We start from the raw sequence: 14,978 nt of genomic DNA, 5'->3' as shown, positions 1-14,978 counted from the left end.
GTGTGCAGACAGCCTATCACACACCTTATATACCCACCAAGGGATATGTGTGCAGACAGCCTATCACACACCTTATATACCCACTGAGGGATATGTGTGCAGACAGCCTATCACACACCTTATATACCCACTGAGGGATATGTGTGCAGACAGCCTATCACACACCTTATGTACCCACCGAGAGATATGTGTGCAGACAGCCTATCACACATCTTATATACCCCCCGAGGGATATGTGTGCAGACAGCCTATCACACCTTATATACCCGAGGGATATGTGTGCAGACAGCCTATCACACACCTTATATACCCACCGAGGGAAATGTGTGCAGGCAGCCTATCACACCTTATATACCCACTAAGGGAAATGTGTGCAGGCAGCCTATCACACACCTTATATATCCACCGAGGGATATGTGTGCAGGCAGCCTATCACACACCTTATATACCCACCAAGGGATATGTGTGCAGACAGCCTATCACACCTGATATACCCGCCGAGGGATATGCGTGCAGACAGCCTATCACACACCTTATATACCCACCAAGGGATATGTGTGCAGACAGCCTATCACACACCTTATATACCCACTGAGGGATATGTGTGCAGACAGCCTATCACACACCTTATATACCCACCGAGGGATATGTGTGCAGACAGCCTATCACACGTCTTATATACCCACCAAGGGATATGTGTGCAGACAGCCTATCACACCTGATATACCCGCCGAGGGATATGCGTGCAGACAGCCTATCACACACCTTATATACCCACCAAGGAATATGTGTGCAGACAGCCTATCACACACCTTATATACACACCGAGGGATATGTGTGCAGACAGCCTATCACACACCTTATATACCCACGAGGAATATGTGTGCAGACAGCCTATCACACCTTATATACCCACCGAGGGTATGTGTGCAGGCAGCCCATCACACCTCATATACCCACCGAGGGATATGTGTGCAGACAGCCTGTCACACACCTTATATACCCACTGAGGGATATGTGTGCAGACAGCCTATCACACACCTTATATACCCACTGAGGGATATGTGTGCAGACAGCCTATCTCACACCTTATATACCCACTGAGGGATATGTGTGCAGACAGCCTATCACACACCTTATATACCCACCAAGGGATATGTGTGCAGACAGCCTATCATACCATATATACCCACCAAGGGATATGTGTGCAGACAGCCTATCATACCATATATACCCACCGAGGTATATGTGTGCAGACAGCCTTTCACACCTTATATACCAACTGAGGGATATGTGTGCAGACAGCCTATCACACATCTTAAATATCCACCGAGGGAAATGTGTGCAGGCAGCCTATCACACCTTATATACCCACTAAGGGATATGTGTGCAGGCAGCCTATCACACCTTATATATCCACCGAGGGATATGTGTGCAGGCAGCCTACCACACCTTATATACCCACTAAGGGATATGTGTGCAGGCAGCCTATCACACCTTATATATCCACCGAGGAATATGTGTGCAGACAGCCTATCACACCTTATATACCCACCGAGGGTATGTGTGCAGGCAGCCCATTACACCTCATATACCCACCAAGGGATATGCGTGCAGACAGCCTATCACACCTGATATACCCGCCGAGGGATATGCGTGCAGACAGCCTATCACACATCTTATATACCCACCAAGGGATATGTGTGCAGACAGCCTATCACACACCTTATATACCCACTGAGGGATATGTGTGCAGACAGCCTATCACACACCTTATATACCCACTGAGGGATATGTGTGCAGACAGCCTATCACACGTCTTATATACCCACCAAGGGATATGTGTGCAGACAGCCTATCACACCTGATATACCCGCCGAGGGATATGCGTGCAGACAGCCTATCACACATCTTAAATATCCACCGAGGGAAATGTGTGCAGGCAGCCTATCACACCTTATATACCCACTAAGGGAAATGTGTGCAGGCAGCCTATCACACACCTTATATATCCACCGAGGGATATGTGTGCAGGCAGCCTATCACACACCTTAGATACCCACCGAGGAATATGTGTGCAGACAGCCTATCACACCTTATATACCCACCAAGGGATATGTGTGCAGACAGCCTATCACACCTGATATACCCGCCGAGGGATATGCGTGCAGACAGCCTATCACACACCTTATATACCCACCAAGGAATATGTGTGCAGACAGCCTATCACACACCTTAGATACCCACCGAGGAATATGTGTGCAGACAGCCTATCACACCTTATATACCAACCGAGGGTATGTGTGCAGGCAGCCCATCACACCTCATATACCCACCAAGGGATATGTGTGCAGACAGCCTATAACACCCCTTATATACCCACCGAGGGATATGTGTGCAGACAGCCTATCACACACCTTATATACCCACTGAGGGATATGTGTGCAGACAGCCTATCTCACACCTTATATACCCACTGAGGGATATGTGTGCAGACAGCCTATCACACACCTTATATACCCACCAAGGGATATGTGTGCAGACAGCCTATCATACCATATATACCCACCAAGGGATATGTGTGCAGACAGCCTATCATACCATATATACCCACCGAGGTATATGTGTGCAGACAGCCTTTCACACCTTATATACCAACTGAGGGATATGTGTGCAGACAGCCTATCACACATCTTAAATATCCACCGAGGGAAATGTGTGCAGGCAGCCTATCACACCTTATATACCCACTAAGGGATATGTGTGCAGGCAGCCTATCACACCTTATATATCCACCGAGGGATATGTGTGCAGGCAGCCTACCACACCTTATATACCCACTAAGGGATATGTGTGCAGGCAGCCTATCACACCTTATATATCCACCGAGGAATATGTGTGCAGACAGCCTATCACACCTTATATACCCACCGAGGGTATGTGTGCAGGCAGCCCATTACACCTCATATACCCACCAAGGGATATGCGTGCAGACAGCCTATCACACCTGATATACCCGCCGAGGGATATGCGTGCAGACAGCCTATCACACATCTTATATACCCACCAAGGGATATGTGTGCAGACAGCCTATCACACACCTTATATACCCACTGAGGGATATGTGTGCAGACAGCCTATCACACACCTTATATACCCACTGAGGGATATGTGTGCAGACAGCCTATCACACACCTTATATACCCACTGAGGGATATGTGTGCAGACAGCCTATCACACGTCTTATATACCCACCAAGGGATATGTGTGCAGACAGCCTATCACACCTGATATACCCGCCGAGGGATATGCGTGCAGACAGCCTATCACACATCTTAAATATCCACCGAGGGAAATGTGTGCAGGCAGCCTATCACACCTTATATACCCACTAAGGGAAATGTGTGCAGGCAGCCTATCACACACCTTATATATCCACCGAGGGATATGTGTGCAGGCAGCCTATCACACACCTTAGATACCCACCGAGGAATATGTGTGCAGACAGCCTATCACACCTTATATACCCACCAAGGGATATGTGTGCAGACAGCCTATCACACCTGATATACCCGCCGAGGGATATGCGTGCAGACAGCCTATCACACACCTTATATACCCACCAAGGAATATGTGTGCAGACAGCCTATCACACACCTTAGATACCCACCGAGGAATATGTGTGCAGACAGCCAATCACACCTTATATACCAACCGAGGGTATGTGTGCAGGCAGCCCATCACACCTCATATACCCACCAAGGGATATGTGTGCAGACAGCCTATAACACCCCTTATATACCCACCGAGGGATATGTGTGCAGACAGCCTATCACACCCCTTAGATACCCACCGAGGGATATGCGCGCAGACAGCCTATCACACACCTTATATACCCACCAAGGGATATGTGTGCAGACAGCCTATCACACACCTTATATACCCACTGAGGGATATGTGTGCAGACAGCCTATCACACACCTTATATACCCACCGAGGGATATGTGTGCAGACAGCCTATCACACGTCTTATATACCCACCAAGGGATATGTGTGCAGACAGCCTATCACACCTGATATACCCGCCGAGGGATATGCGTGCAGACAGCCTATCACACACCTTATATACCCACCAAGGAATATGTGTGCAGACAGCCTATCACACACCTTATATACACACCGAGGGATATGTGTGCAGACAGCCTATCACACACCTTATATACCCACGAGGAATATGTGTGCAGACAGCCTATCACACCTTATATACCCACCGAGGGATATGTGTGCAGACAGCCTGTCACACACCTTATATACCCACTGAGGGATATGTGTGCAGACAGCCTATCACACACCTTATATACCCACTGAGGGATATGTGTGCAGACAGCCTATCACACACCTTATATACCCACTGAGGGATATGTGTGCAGACAGCCTATCACACACCTTATATACCCACTGAGGGATATGTGTGCAGACAGCCTATCTCACACCTTATATACCCACTGAGGGATATGTGTGCAGACAGCCTATCACACACCTTATATACCCACCGAGGGATATGTGTGCAGACAGCCTATCACACCTTATATACCCGCCGAGGGATATGCGTGCAGACAGCCTATCACACATCTTATATACCCACCGAGGGATATGTGTGCAGACAGCCTATCACACCCCTTATATACCCAGTGAGGGATATGTGTGCAGACAGCCTATCACACACCTTATATACCCACCGAGGGATATGTGTGCAGACAGCCTATCACACCTTATATACCCACTGAGGGATATGTGTGCAGACCGCCTATCACACCTTATATACCCACTGAGGGATATGTGTGCAGACAGCCTATAACACCTTATATACCCACAAAGGGATGTGTGTGCAGACAGCCTATCACACAACTTTTATTCCCACCGAGGGATATGTGTGCAGACAGCCTATCACACACCTTATATAACCACCGAGGGATATGTGTGCAGACAGCCTATAACACACCTTATAAACCCACTGAGGGATACGTGTGCAGGCAACCTATTACACACCATATATACTATACCCACCTAGCTAGCTCAGCTCACGTGACTTCCTTCATGATCTACACACTGCAGACGTCAAGAGTAGGAAATGGTCAGAAAAATGGGACTCCACTGTGTATTCTCCACATGATGCTGTCCCTACTAAAGACTCCTCCCACTCCATAGAACGACCACCCCAAAATAACCCCTCCTCTCGAGGTACCAGTAAGCATTGCTGCCAGTGTGAGCATCTCGCTGACACACTGGAACTCGCAGGCCGCCAGGAGGGACTTGGAGATCTGAGGATCCAGTGGAAACTCTGACATGACGATGCCGACCTCAGACAGGTTCCCATCATCGTCCAGTGCCGCCAGGTAATCCAGATCCTCCAGAGCCTGCATGAGGGCCTCCGGGGCTGGGGAGGAGGGAAAATGAAGAGTGAACATGAAAAAGAGCCAGTGCAACAGAGGTGGGGAGAGTAGTGCACACCACTGGATGAGATGAGGAGAAGGTATGATTGAGGACTAGGAGGATGGGGAGAGTAGTTCACTAAACTGGGTGAGATGAGAAGGTATGATTAAGGACTAGGAGGAAGGGGAGAGTAGTGCACAACACCGGATTAGATGAGGAGATGGTGGGAGTGAGAACTAGGAGGATGGGGAGAGTAGTTTGCTAAACTGGGTGAGATGAGGAGAAAGTATGATTGAGGACTAGGAGGATGAGGAGTGTAGTGGACATTCCTGGATCATGTGAAATAGCTGCATGGCCTGCGGGCGGCGCACTCATGTCATTTATTACCAGGTCGCTCTAGGAAGTCACACTGGCCGAGGTCCGCAATGTCCAGTCTCTTTAGCAGCAGGACCATGCGGCTCAGGTTGTCCTCCAGAACTCGAGGAGGGGAAAACTCCGGCATCTGAGTCTCAAAGACGTTTTCTGAGTACAATCGATAACACACCCCTGAGGTAAAAATAAAGGGAGAGGAAACCATCAGGAAGTACATTGACTGGAGCACGCTAGGATACACAGCAGTTGAGGGAAACCATCAGCATTGACAAAGACTAAAAAAGAGCACAACATGAGACATCAGAAGAAACCATCAGGGAGGACACCAGAGAGGAGCCTAACACGGGGAAGTGAGAATAAGCTATCAGGGTGGACACCAGAGAGGAGCCTAACACGAGAGGTGAGAAAAAACCATCAGGATGGACAACAGAAAGGAGAACAACCTGAGAAGTGAGAAGAAACCATCAGGGTAGACAACAGAAAGGAGAACAACACGAGAAGCGAGAAGAAACCATCAGGGTGGACCACAAAGAGAAGAACAACACGAGAAGCGAGAAGAAACCATTAGGGTGGACAACAAAGAGAAGAACAACCTGAGAAGTGAGAAGAAACCATTAGGGTGGACAACAGAGAGAAGCACAACACGATAAGTGAGAAGAAACCATCAGGGTGGACAACAAAAAGGAGAACAACACGAGAAGTGAGAAGAAACCATCAGGGTGGACAACAGAAAGGAGAACAACACGAGAAGTGAGAATAAACCATCAGGGTAGACAACGTATAGGAAGACAACACGAGAAGTGAGAAGAAACCATCAGGGAGGACAACAGAAAGGAGAACAACACGAGAAGTGAGAAGAAACCATCAGGGTGGACAACAGAAAGGAGAACAACACAAGAACTGAGAAGAAACCATCAGGGTAGACAAAAGAGAGGAGACAACATGAGAAATGAGAAGTAACCATCAGAGTAAACAACATATAGAAAGACAACATGAGAAGTGGGAAGAAACCATCTGGATAGGGTGACACAGTGAGAGGTTTTGTCTGGGAAAACAGGTATTTTTCTCCCAGCATGTGCTGCTGGGCGGATTTACAGCCAGGTGAGGTCAAATACCGGACTGGATTTTAAGTGTCGGTCCAGGTTTTGGCAGCACCTGGCTGTCCTTAAATAGGCAGCTGGGCTCAGAAGCCAGGTCTCTGTGTTGGGATCTGGGAGCCTTGTGTCTGGATGAAGGCTTGCTACCTGTTTGCCGTGAAAACAGGTTGGTGCTGCTATGGTCAAGGACTCTTTGACGCAAAATTTCTGCATGGTGTGAACTACCACCAACACCGCAAGGTGACTTTTTCTTTGATTATGACTGCTTGTTTTGTCACTTGCCTAAAGTGTGAATAAAACACTGAACTGTTTGAACCAAAGAACTTGTTGTTGTCTCTGTACTGCATCCGCTAATCCTGTCTACCAGAGCGAAACCCCACAATTGGTGGAGGATACGGGCAACAGGTACACCAGAGTCTCTAGATCATTTGTTTTAGGTGAAAGTGGGAGACACTCCGGCGGAGGCTCTGCTGGACTCAGGGAGTCTGGTGCCCCTAGTAAGGGCTACCCTGGCGCAGTCTCCTGAGTATACTGGCCGGAAATTGTGGGTGATGTGCATCCACGGAGACTTAAAAGACTACCCCACGACGGTAGCCGGTAGATGGACCCACAAGGTGGATGTTGCCACAAATCTACACTATAAACTCATTAAAGGGAGAGACTTCTCGGCACTGTGGCCTGCTATGAAAGTAGTAACTGATGCCCATGAGACAGGGGTAACCCTAGCAGAATGTCCCAGCTCAGGGGGGAGACCAGAACCCTGGGAACCTGAGACCGAAGGGCCAGCGGTAGGGGTGACTGCCACTTCTGTGGAAGAGGGGGAGACAACCCCGCTAAGTGTGATGGTGGGAGACGTGGAGGACTTGCCACCAGGTCCTGAATTGGCAGACCTCAATGTCTCTGAGAATAATTTTGGTACCACCCAACATCGGGACCCAACCCTATCCCGCCCTTGGGAAAATGTGTTAATAGTAGATGGTAAACCACAACAACCTGGGGCAGATACAGTGTTTCCCTGTTTTGTGGTTCATCAGGATATGTTGTATCGGGTAAACCAGCCACGGGGTGAGCCTATTGAACAGTTGGTGGTCCCCAAGGCTTATCACAAGCTTGTGTTAGATCTAGCCCACCAACACGTTCCCGGGGGTCACCTGGGGCTGCAGAAAACTCAGGATCGTATTCTACATCGGTTTTACTGGTCCAGCATATTCAAAGAAGTGGAAGGGTTTTGTAAGTCTTGCCCTCCCTGCCAGATAACTAGCCCTTAGCCACATTTCCGTAGTCCCCCAGTACCTCTCCCGATTATCGAAGTATTATGGACCTCATAGGCCCAGTACCGAAGTCCGCCAGAGGGCATCAACACATCTTAGTTATTCTAGACTACGCCACTCGGTACCTGGAGGCGGTGCCACTGCGACATACCTCGGCCAAACTCAGAGCTAAGGAGCTAATGGAGATGTTTTCCCGAGTAGGACTACCTAAAGAGGTTCTGACCGACCAAGGGACACCTTTTATGTCCAAGGTGATGAGGGAGCTCTGTAAGTTGCTGCAGATAAAACAAATATGGACATCCGTTTACCGTCTGCAAACGGACGGTCTGGTAGAATGGTTTAACCAAACATTAATAAATATGTTGAAAAGGGTCATGTCTAAAGATGGGAAGGACTGGGACCTCCTTCTGCCCTATCTCATGTTCGCAATGCGAGAGGTGCCCCAGGCCTCTACTGGGTTCTCGCCCTTCAAACTGCTATATGGCAGACACCCTCGCAGTCTCTTGGACGTGGCCAAAGAGGCGTGGGAACAACAACCCACTCCACGTAAAAGTGTTATTGAGTATGTTACCCAGATGCAGGATCGGATAGAGACAGTGTTGCCTCTTGTTAGGGAGCATATGGAGACAGCTCAGCGAGCCCAGAGTAGGATCTATAATCGTCAGGGTTGGGGTCCGGATCTTTAACCCGGGTGATCAGGTTTCGGTTCTGGTGCCGACCGTGGACAGCTAGATGGCAGGGCGCCTACGAGGTACTCAAGAAAATTGGAGATGTAAACTACAAGGCACACCAGCCAGGGCGGTGAAAGCCGGAGCAGGTTTACCATGTGAATTTACTCAAACCGTGGAAAGATAGGTAAACCTGTACAGAAGACAGCCCGTGGCCAGGTTTTCTAGAAGAAGAGGTACCGGCCCCTCTGTCTGATGCAAAAGAGGCGGCTGCCACAGTAAAAATTGCTGACAGCCTCTCCTCTAAACAGACTCAGGAGGGCAGGGAGTTCGTTAGTCGGAACACGGATGTGTTCTCGGACCTTCCTGGACGCACTTCCATAATCCAGCATGACATTGTCCGGTTAAAACCATACCGGGTGCCCGAGGCTCGGCAATAAGTCATATCAGAGGAGGTGCAGCTAATGTTGCAGCTAGACGTCATTGAGGAGTCAAAAAGTGAGTGAGCCAGTCCGATAGTATTGATATCCAAACCGGACGGGATGTTGCGGTTTTGTAACGACTTTCGAAAACGTAACAAGGTTTTCAAATTCGATGCGTATCTCATGCCCCGGGTGGATGAGCTCATCGAGAGGTTAGGACAAGCCCGGTATTTTTCTGTGTTGGACCTCACCAAAGGGTACTGGCAGGTGCCCTTAATGGAGACTGCGAAAGAGAAAACTGCCTTCATCACGCCTGAGGGGCTGTATCGGTATAAGGTGTTAGCCTTTGGTCTGCATGGCGCCCCCGACACTTTTCAGCGACTGTAACGGACCGTTTCAGCAGACAAGGGGTTAAAATCCGTTTAGGCGATATGCCCCTTTCTGAGAGACAGGCACAGCTACTGCAGAACACCAACCTCCCGAACTGGATACAAAATAGCACTCCAAACTGGAACCTCGCGAATAGCTGCCTGCAGACGAACAGGAAAAGCGTACAGTCCTCTTACACTCCTGGCAATCAGTCTCCAACAGCATACAGGGAATCCCCCCAATAATGAGACAAGGCTCCGTCTTGAGGGTCAGCAGTGGTCTGACTGTACTTCAAGTACAGCCTCTTTTATTCATAAGAAACATACATAGTACTGCCCACAGGGTTTTGAAATCCAACCAATCAATACCTTACAACACACACAATGCAAGTACAGCAACCAATCGTTCCCGCCCCCTAGAGGACCAGAAGGGAGACTGCGACACAGGACAGATACAACACATCCCCACAATGCATCATGGTTTCCTCCTCTCTGTCCCAGAGACAACCGAAGGCAATCCAATTATCTCTCAGGACAAAGGGGAGATCACCAATACACATGTGGAGACAACAGGACAGGAATCACCACCCAAACACACAATGGCACACCCCCACAGCAAACACAGACATTTAACATATCCCCAGATAGCTCAAGTCTGAGTGCATATCATTAGGTGAATGGCACTCAGAATACACGAATACAATAATATTAGCTATCTGGGTGCCCTCACATAACATACAATTTAACCGAACGCATAATAACATAAAATACAATTCCACAGACAGATTTAAGCTGTGCGGCCGGTCTGTCTTCTCCTTTAAAGTTACTATGGGCCATAATCCTGAGGCAAGAGGCTTTTAAACAGCCCTCTCCAAAACCCCGCGGCGAGGTTGGTTTCGCCACAGCGACTAATGGACATTGTGCTTCGTCCACATCGTCGGTACGCTTCAGCTTACCTGGACGATATCGTCATCCACAGTACCGAATGGGAAAGTCACCTACCCAAAGTACAGGCTGTAGTGGACTCCCTTCGGAAAGCTGGCCTAACCGCTAACCCCCAAAAATTGCGATAGGGTCAGAAGAGACCAAATACCTGGGGTATGTCATTGGGAGCGGAGTCATCCCCCAAGTGAACAAAATAGAGGAGATATAGAATAGGCCCCGACCTGTCACCACTAGGCAAATAAAGTAATTCCTGGGAATGGTGGGCTATTACATGAGGTTTGTCCCCACTTTTACCACCAACACCGCAAGGTGACCTTTGTTTGAATATGACTGTTTGTTTTGTCACTTGCCTAAAGTATGAATAAAATACTGAACTGTTTGATCCGAAGAACTTGTTGCCTCTGTACTGCGTCCGCTAATCCTGTCTACCAGAGCAAAACCCCACAGTAGACAACAGAGAGGAGACAACATGAGAAGTGAGAAGAAACCATCAGGTAGACAACAGAGAAGAGGACAACACGAGAAGTGAGAAGAAACCATCAGGGTGGACAACAGAGAAAAGAACAACACGAGAAGTGAGAAGAAACCATCAGGGTGGACAACAGAGAAAAGGACAACACGAGAAGTGAGAAGAAACCATCAGGGTGGACTTAGACTAAAGAAGAACATGACAGGGATACACATCAGTGAGAGGAAAGCATCAGGATGGACATCGGAATGGAGTGATTGAATGGTTCACCACAAGGATCACCCACTGCTCTTAAGGAGTCCAGTGTCTCCTTCTGGTGGTCACTCACCATCAGGGGCCTGCACTCTCATCCTGCGGATCTCAGCTCGGCTTTTACTGATCACTCGGAGAAGCTGAGAATCTGCCCGGATCCGGGGATTGTAAACCTGCAGAGGAAATAGAGACCTAATTACTCCCTCTGACAACTACTTCCAGCACCAGAGCCGACTACTCCCAGCCCGAGTACTCCTGACAGCATGTGAGCTGCTCTTCCTTTTCCTCCCCTCAGCACAGGGGCTGCCCTCCATTTTCCTCCCCTCAGCACAGGGGCTGCCCTCCATTTTCCTCCCCTCAGCACAGGGGCTGCCCTCCATTTTCCTCCCCTCAGCACAGGGGCTGCCCTCCATTTTCCTCCCCTCAGCACAGGGGCTGCCCTCCATTTTCCTCCCCTCAGCACAGGGGCTGCCCTCCATTTTCCTCCCCTCAGCACAGGGGCTGCCCTCCATTTTCCTCCCCTCAGCACAGGGGCTGCCCTCCATTTTCCTCCCCTCAGCACAGGGGCTGCCCTCCATTTTCCTCCCCTCAGCACAGGGGCTGCCCTCCATTTTCCTCCCCTCAGCACAGGGGCTGCCCTCCATTTTCCTCCCCTCAGCACAGGGGCTGCCCTCCATTTTCCTCCCCTCAGCACACGGGGCTGCCCTCCATTTTCCTCCCCTCAGCACACGGGCTGCCCTCCATTTTCCTCCCCTCAGCACACGGGCTGCCCTCCATTTTCCTCCCCTCAGCACACGGGCTGCCCTCCATTTTCCTCCCCTCAGCACACGGGCTGCCCTCCATTTTCCTCCCCTCAGCACACGGGCTGCCCTCCATTTTCCTCCCCTCAGCACACGGGCTGCCCTCCATTTTCCTCCCCTCAGCACACGGGCTGCCCTCCATTTTCCTCCCCTCAGCACACGGGCTGCCCTCCATTTTCCTCCCCTCAGCACACGGGCTGCCCTCCATTTTCCTCCCCTCAGCACACGGGCTGCCCTCCATTTTCCTCCCCTCAGCACACGGGCTGCCCTCCATTTTCCTCCCACCATGTCATGCAGACATACATGACCCCACAGCCGCCATACTCACGGTCTGCAGCTCGTGCCCTGTATCGATGACGTAATGAATCCCCGGGAGAGAGAAGGAAAGTTCTGTCAGTGAACCCGAGAGGTAAACTCGGCGCTCGTCTGTGGATTCAGCCTCGTACACTGACTGCAATCCATTACCAGCACTGGCCATCAGAGACACAGGCGATAGCGACCCCAAACTGGGACTCAAAGACACGGACTCTGTGAGAAGAGCGGAGCAACACCGAAGAACTTCCTGCAGGGCACAAAATAACATTAAAGCTGTTGCTCTGCAGATCCAAGAACTGCAACCTTCAGCAACATCTTACCTCTTCACTGGCCAAAAACACCAACACATCCCCCGGCTCATTCCTGCGGTGAACATCTAGGACCATGTGACATGCAGCCATGATGTGGTCATGTGACACTGATGGGCGGTAGACAACATTCGGCAGGTGTTCTCGCACTGGAACATTCACTACGGAGACGTCTGCACCTAAGTAGTCCACCATACGCTGACGAAACCCGGGTGATGTCATCACCACCAAGCGAAGGAACGGTCTCTGAAGTGTCATGTCCTTAAGGAGGCCCAGAAGAAGGTCAGTGGCCACTGTACGCTCATCTACTTCATCAAGTACAACCACACCAGTGGTCTGCATCAGAGGGTCAGAGGTCAGCTCTTGGAGCAGAAGGGAATCCCAGCAGAACCTGGTGGACAACAGAGACCAAGTAATGGACTACCTGCAGAGAGGGATAAGGAAATGACCTCAACTGATCCTTACCGTGACTTTTACCCAACACACTGATCTTGACTGACCCTTACCCTGTCCCTCTAGTTGTCCCACTGACCCTTGACCTACATAGTGACCTCTACCTTACCAACTGAACCATAAACCACACAACAGGCTTAACCTTACCTACTGACTGTTACCCTACACACTAACCAATAATTATTCACTCTTCTCTACCCTACATGCTGAACCTCTCTCACCATCTTACTGGCCTCTGACAACTTGCAGACCACCATTGGCCAGTGTGGGTGATCTCCCTCCATACCTCAGGACAGTGTTAGCAGAGGAGCAGTCCTCGTGTGGAATGGAGAACCCGACTTCATGGCCCACATTCAGGTCCATCTCATCCGCCACTCTGAGGGCCAGGCTGAAGGCAGCAGTGGGGTAGGGCTGGGAGCAGACGACAGAACCCTCACGGTACTGCTGGGAGAGCGCATATTCTGCACACCATTGTGGCACCTACGAGGATACAGAATATACTGCAATATAACTGACCACTAGAGGGCACAAAATATACAACAATGATACCCTGCCAATAAAGGCAGAAGAAAACCAGAGCAGCAGTGGAGACTGGGGCATTGGGCCCGACCGATGAACACTCAGAGCACACCCACCTGCACAGGGATCATCTCAGGGCAGCTCCAGTCACATTCAGAGCTGCAGAATGTGTAAGCATTGGTGTAACGGACCGTTTCAGCAGACAAGGGGTTAAAATCCGTTTAGGCAATATGCCCCTTTCTGAGAGACAGGCACAGCTACTGCAGAACACCAAACTCCCGAACTGGATACAAAATAGCACTCCAAACTGGAACCTCGCGAATAGCTGCTAGCAGACGAACAGGAAAAGCATACAATCAGCTTACACTCCTGGCAATCAGTCTCCAACAGCATACAGGGAATCCCCCCAATAACGAGACAAGGCTCCGTGTTGAGGGTCAAGCAGTGGTCTGATGTGCTGGCACACCCAGCCTGGTTTTTATTACAGTTGTTGCAAATACAGGACAGATACAACACATCCCCACAATACATCATGGTTTCCTCCTCTCTGTCCCGGAGACAACCGAGAAGTAATCCAATTATCTCTCAGGACAAAGGGAAATCGCCAATACACATGTGGAGACAACAGGACAGACATCACCATTTAAACACACAATGGGACAATGGGACAATGGACCACAACCAGCATTTTCCTCCCCTCTGTCTATCCACCCAACTGTCTCCCAAGCTGACAAGTTACACAAACATATATACGCTTGGTTCTTTAAAGTGGTATACCCATATGCCCTAACATCATACGTACAGGAATTACCGTATATAGTGGCTGGGTTTGCCACAGGGCCATAATCCCGAGGCAAGAGACTTTTAAACAGGCCTCCCCAAAACCCAGTGGCGAGGTTGGTTTCGCCACAATTGGAATCTGCAGCGACTTTGTGGTAGCATTAACAACACGACCACTATCAGTGTGAACACCACATCTACTATCTTGTACTACAGCGTGCTCTGCTCAGAGTCTGACACAACTGCAGGCAGCAGAGATGTAACAACACGACCACTATCAGTGTGAACACCACATCTACCATAGTGTACTACAGCGTGCTCTGCTCAGAGTCTGACACTACTGCAGGCAGCAGAGATGTAACAACACGACCACTATCAGTGTGAACACCACATCTACCATAGTGTACTACAGCGTGCTCTGCTCAGAGTCTGACACTACTGCAGGCAGCAGAGATGTAACAACACGACCACTATCAGTGTGAACACCACATCTACCATAGTGTACT

General features: G+C 49.7%; 1 protein-coding gene across 2 annotated transcripts in view; it reads right to left on the bottom strand.

Moving 5' to 3' along the window:
* The window catches only part of DQX1 (DEAQ-box RNA dependent ATPase 1), a 32,997-nt gene that overhangs the window by 5,019 nt on the left and 13,000 nt on the right, over positions 1-14,978 (bottom strand). For both annotated transcript variants that reach the window (XM_044274611.1, XM_044274612.1), the window contains exons 3-8: positions 13,460-13,653; positions 12,733-13,111; positions 12,426-12,659; positions 11,374-11,470; positions 5,821-5,979; positions 5,246-5,437 (exon numbers count right to left, since the gene is read on the bottom strand). In XM_044274611.1, the coding sequence (XP_044130546.1) occupies positions 5,246-5,437; positions 5,821-5,979; positions 11,374-11,470; positions 12,426-12,659; positions 12,733-13,111; positions 13,460-13,653 (1,255 nt within the window). The remainder of the gene's footprint in view (positions 1-5,245; positions 5,438-5,820; positions 5,980-11,373; positions 11,471-12,425; positions 12,660-12,732; positions 13,112-13,459; positions 13,654-14,978) is intronic.

The sequence above is a fragment of the Bufo gargarizans genome, unplaced genomic scaffold (assembly GCF_014858855.1).
Source record: "Bufo gargarizans isolate SCDJY-AF-19 unplaced genomic scaffold, ASM1485885v1 original_scaffold_1895_pilon, whole genome shotgun sequence".
Lineage (NCBI taxonomy): Eukaryota > Metazoa > Chordata > Amphibia > Anura > Bufonidae > Bufo > Bufo gargarizans.
Note: the sequence above shows the minus strand (reverse complement) of the source record. Positions and strands in the feature narration are given on the sequence as shown.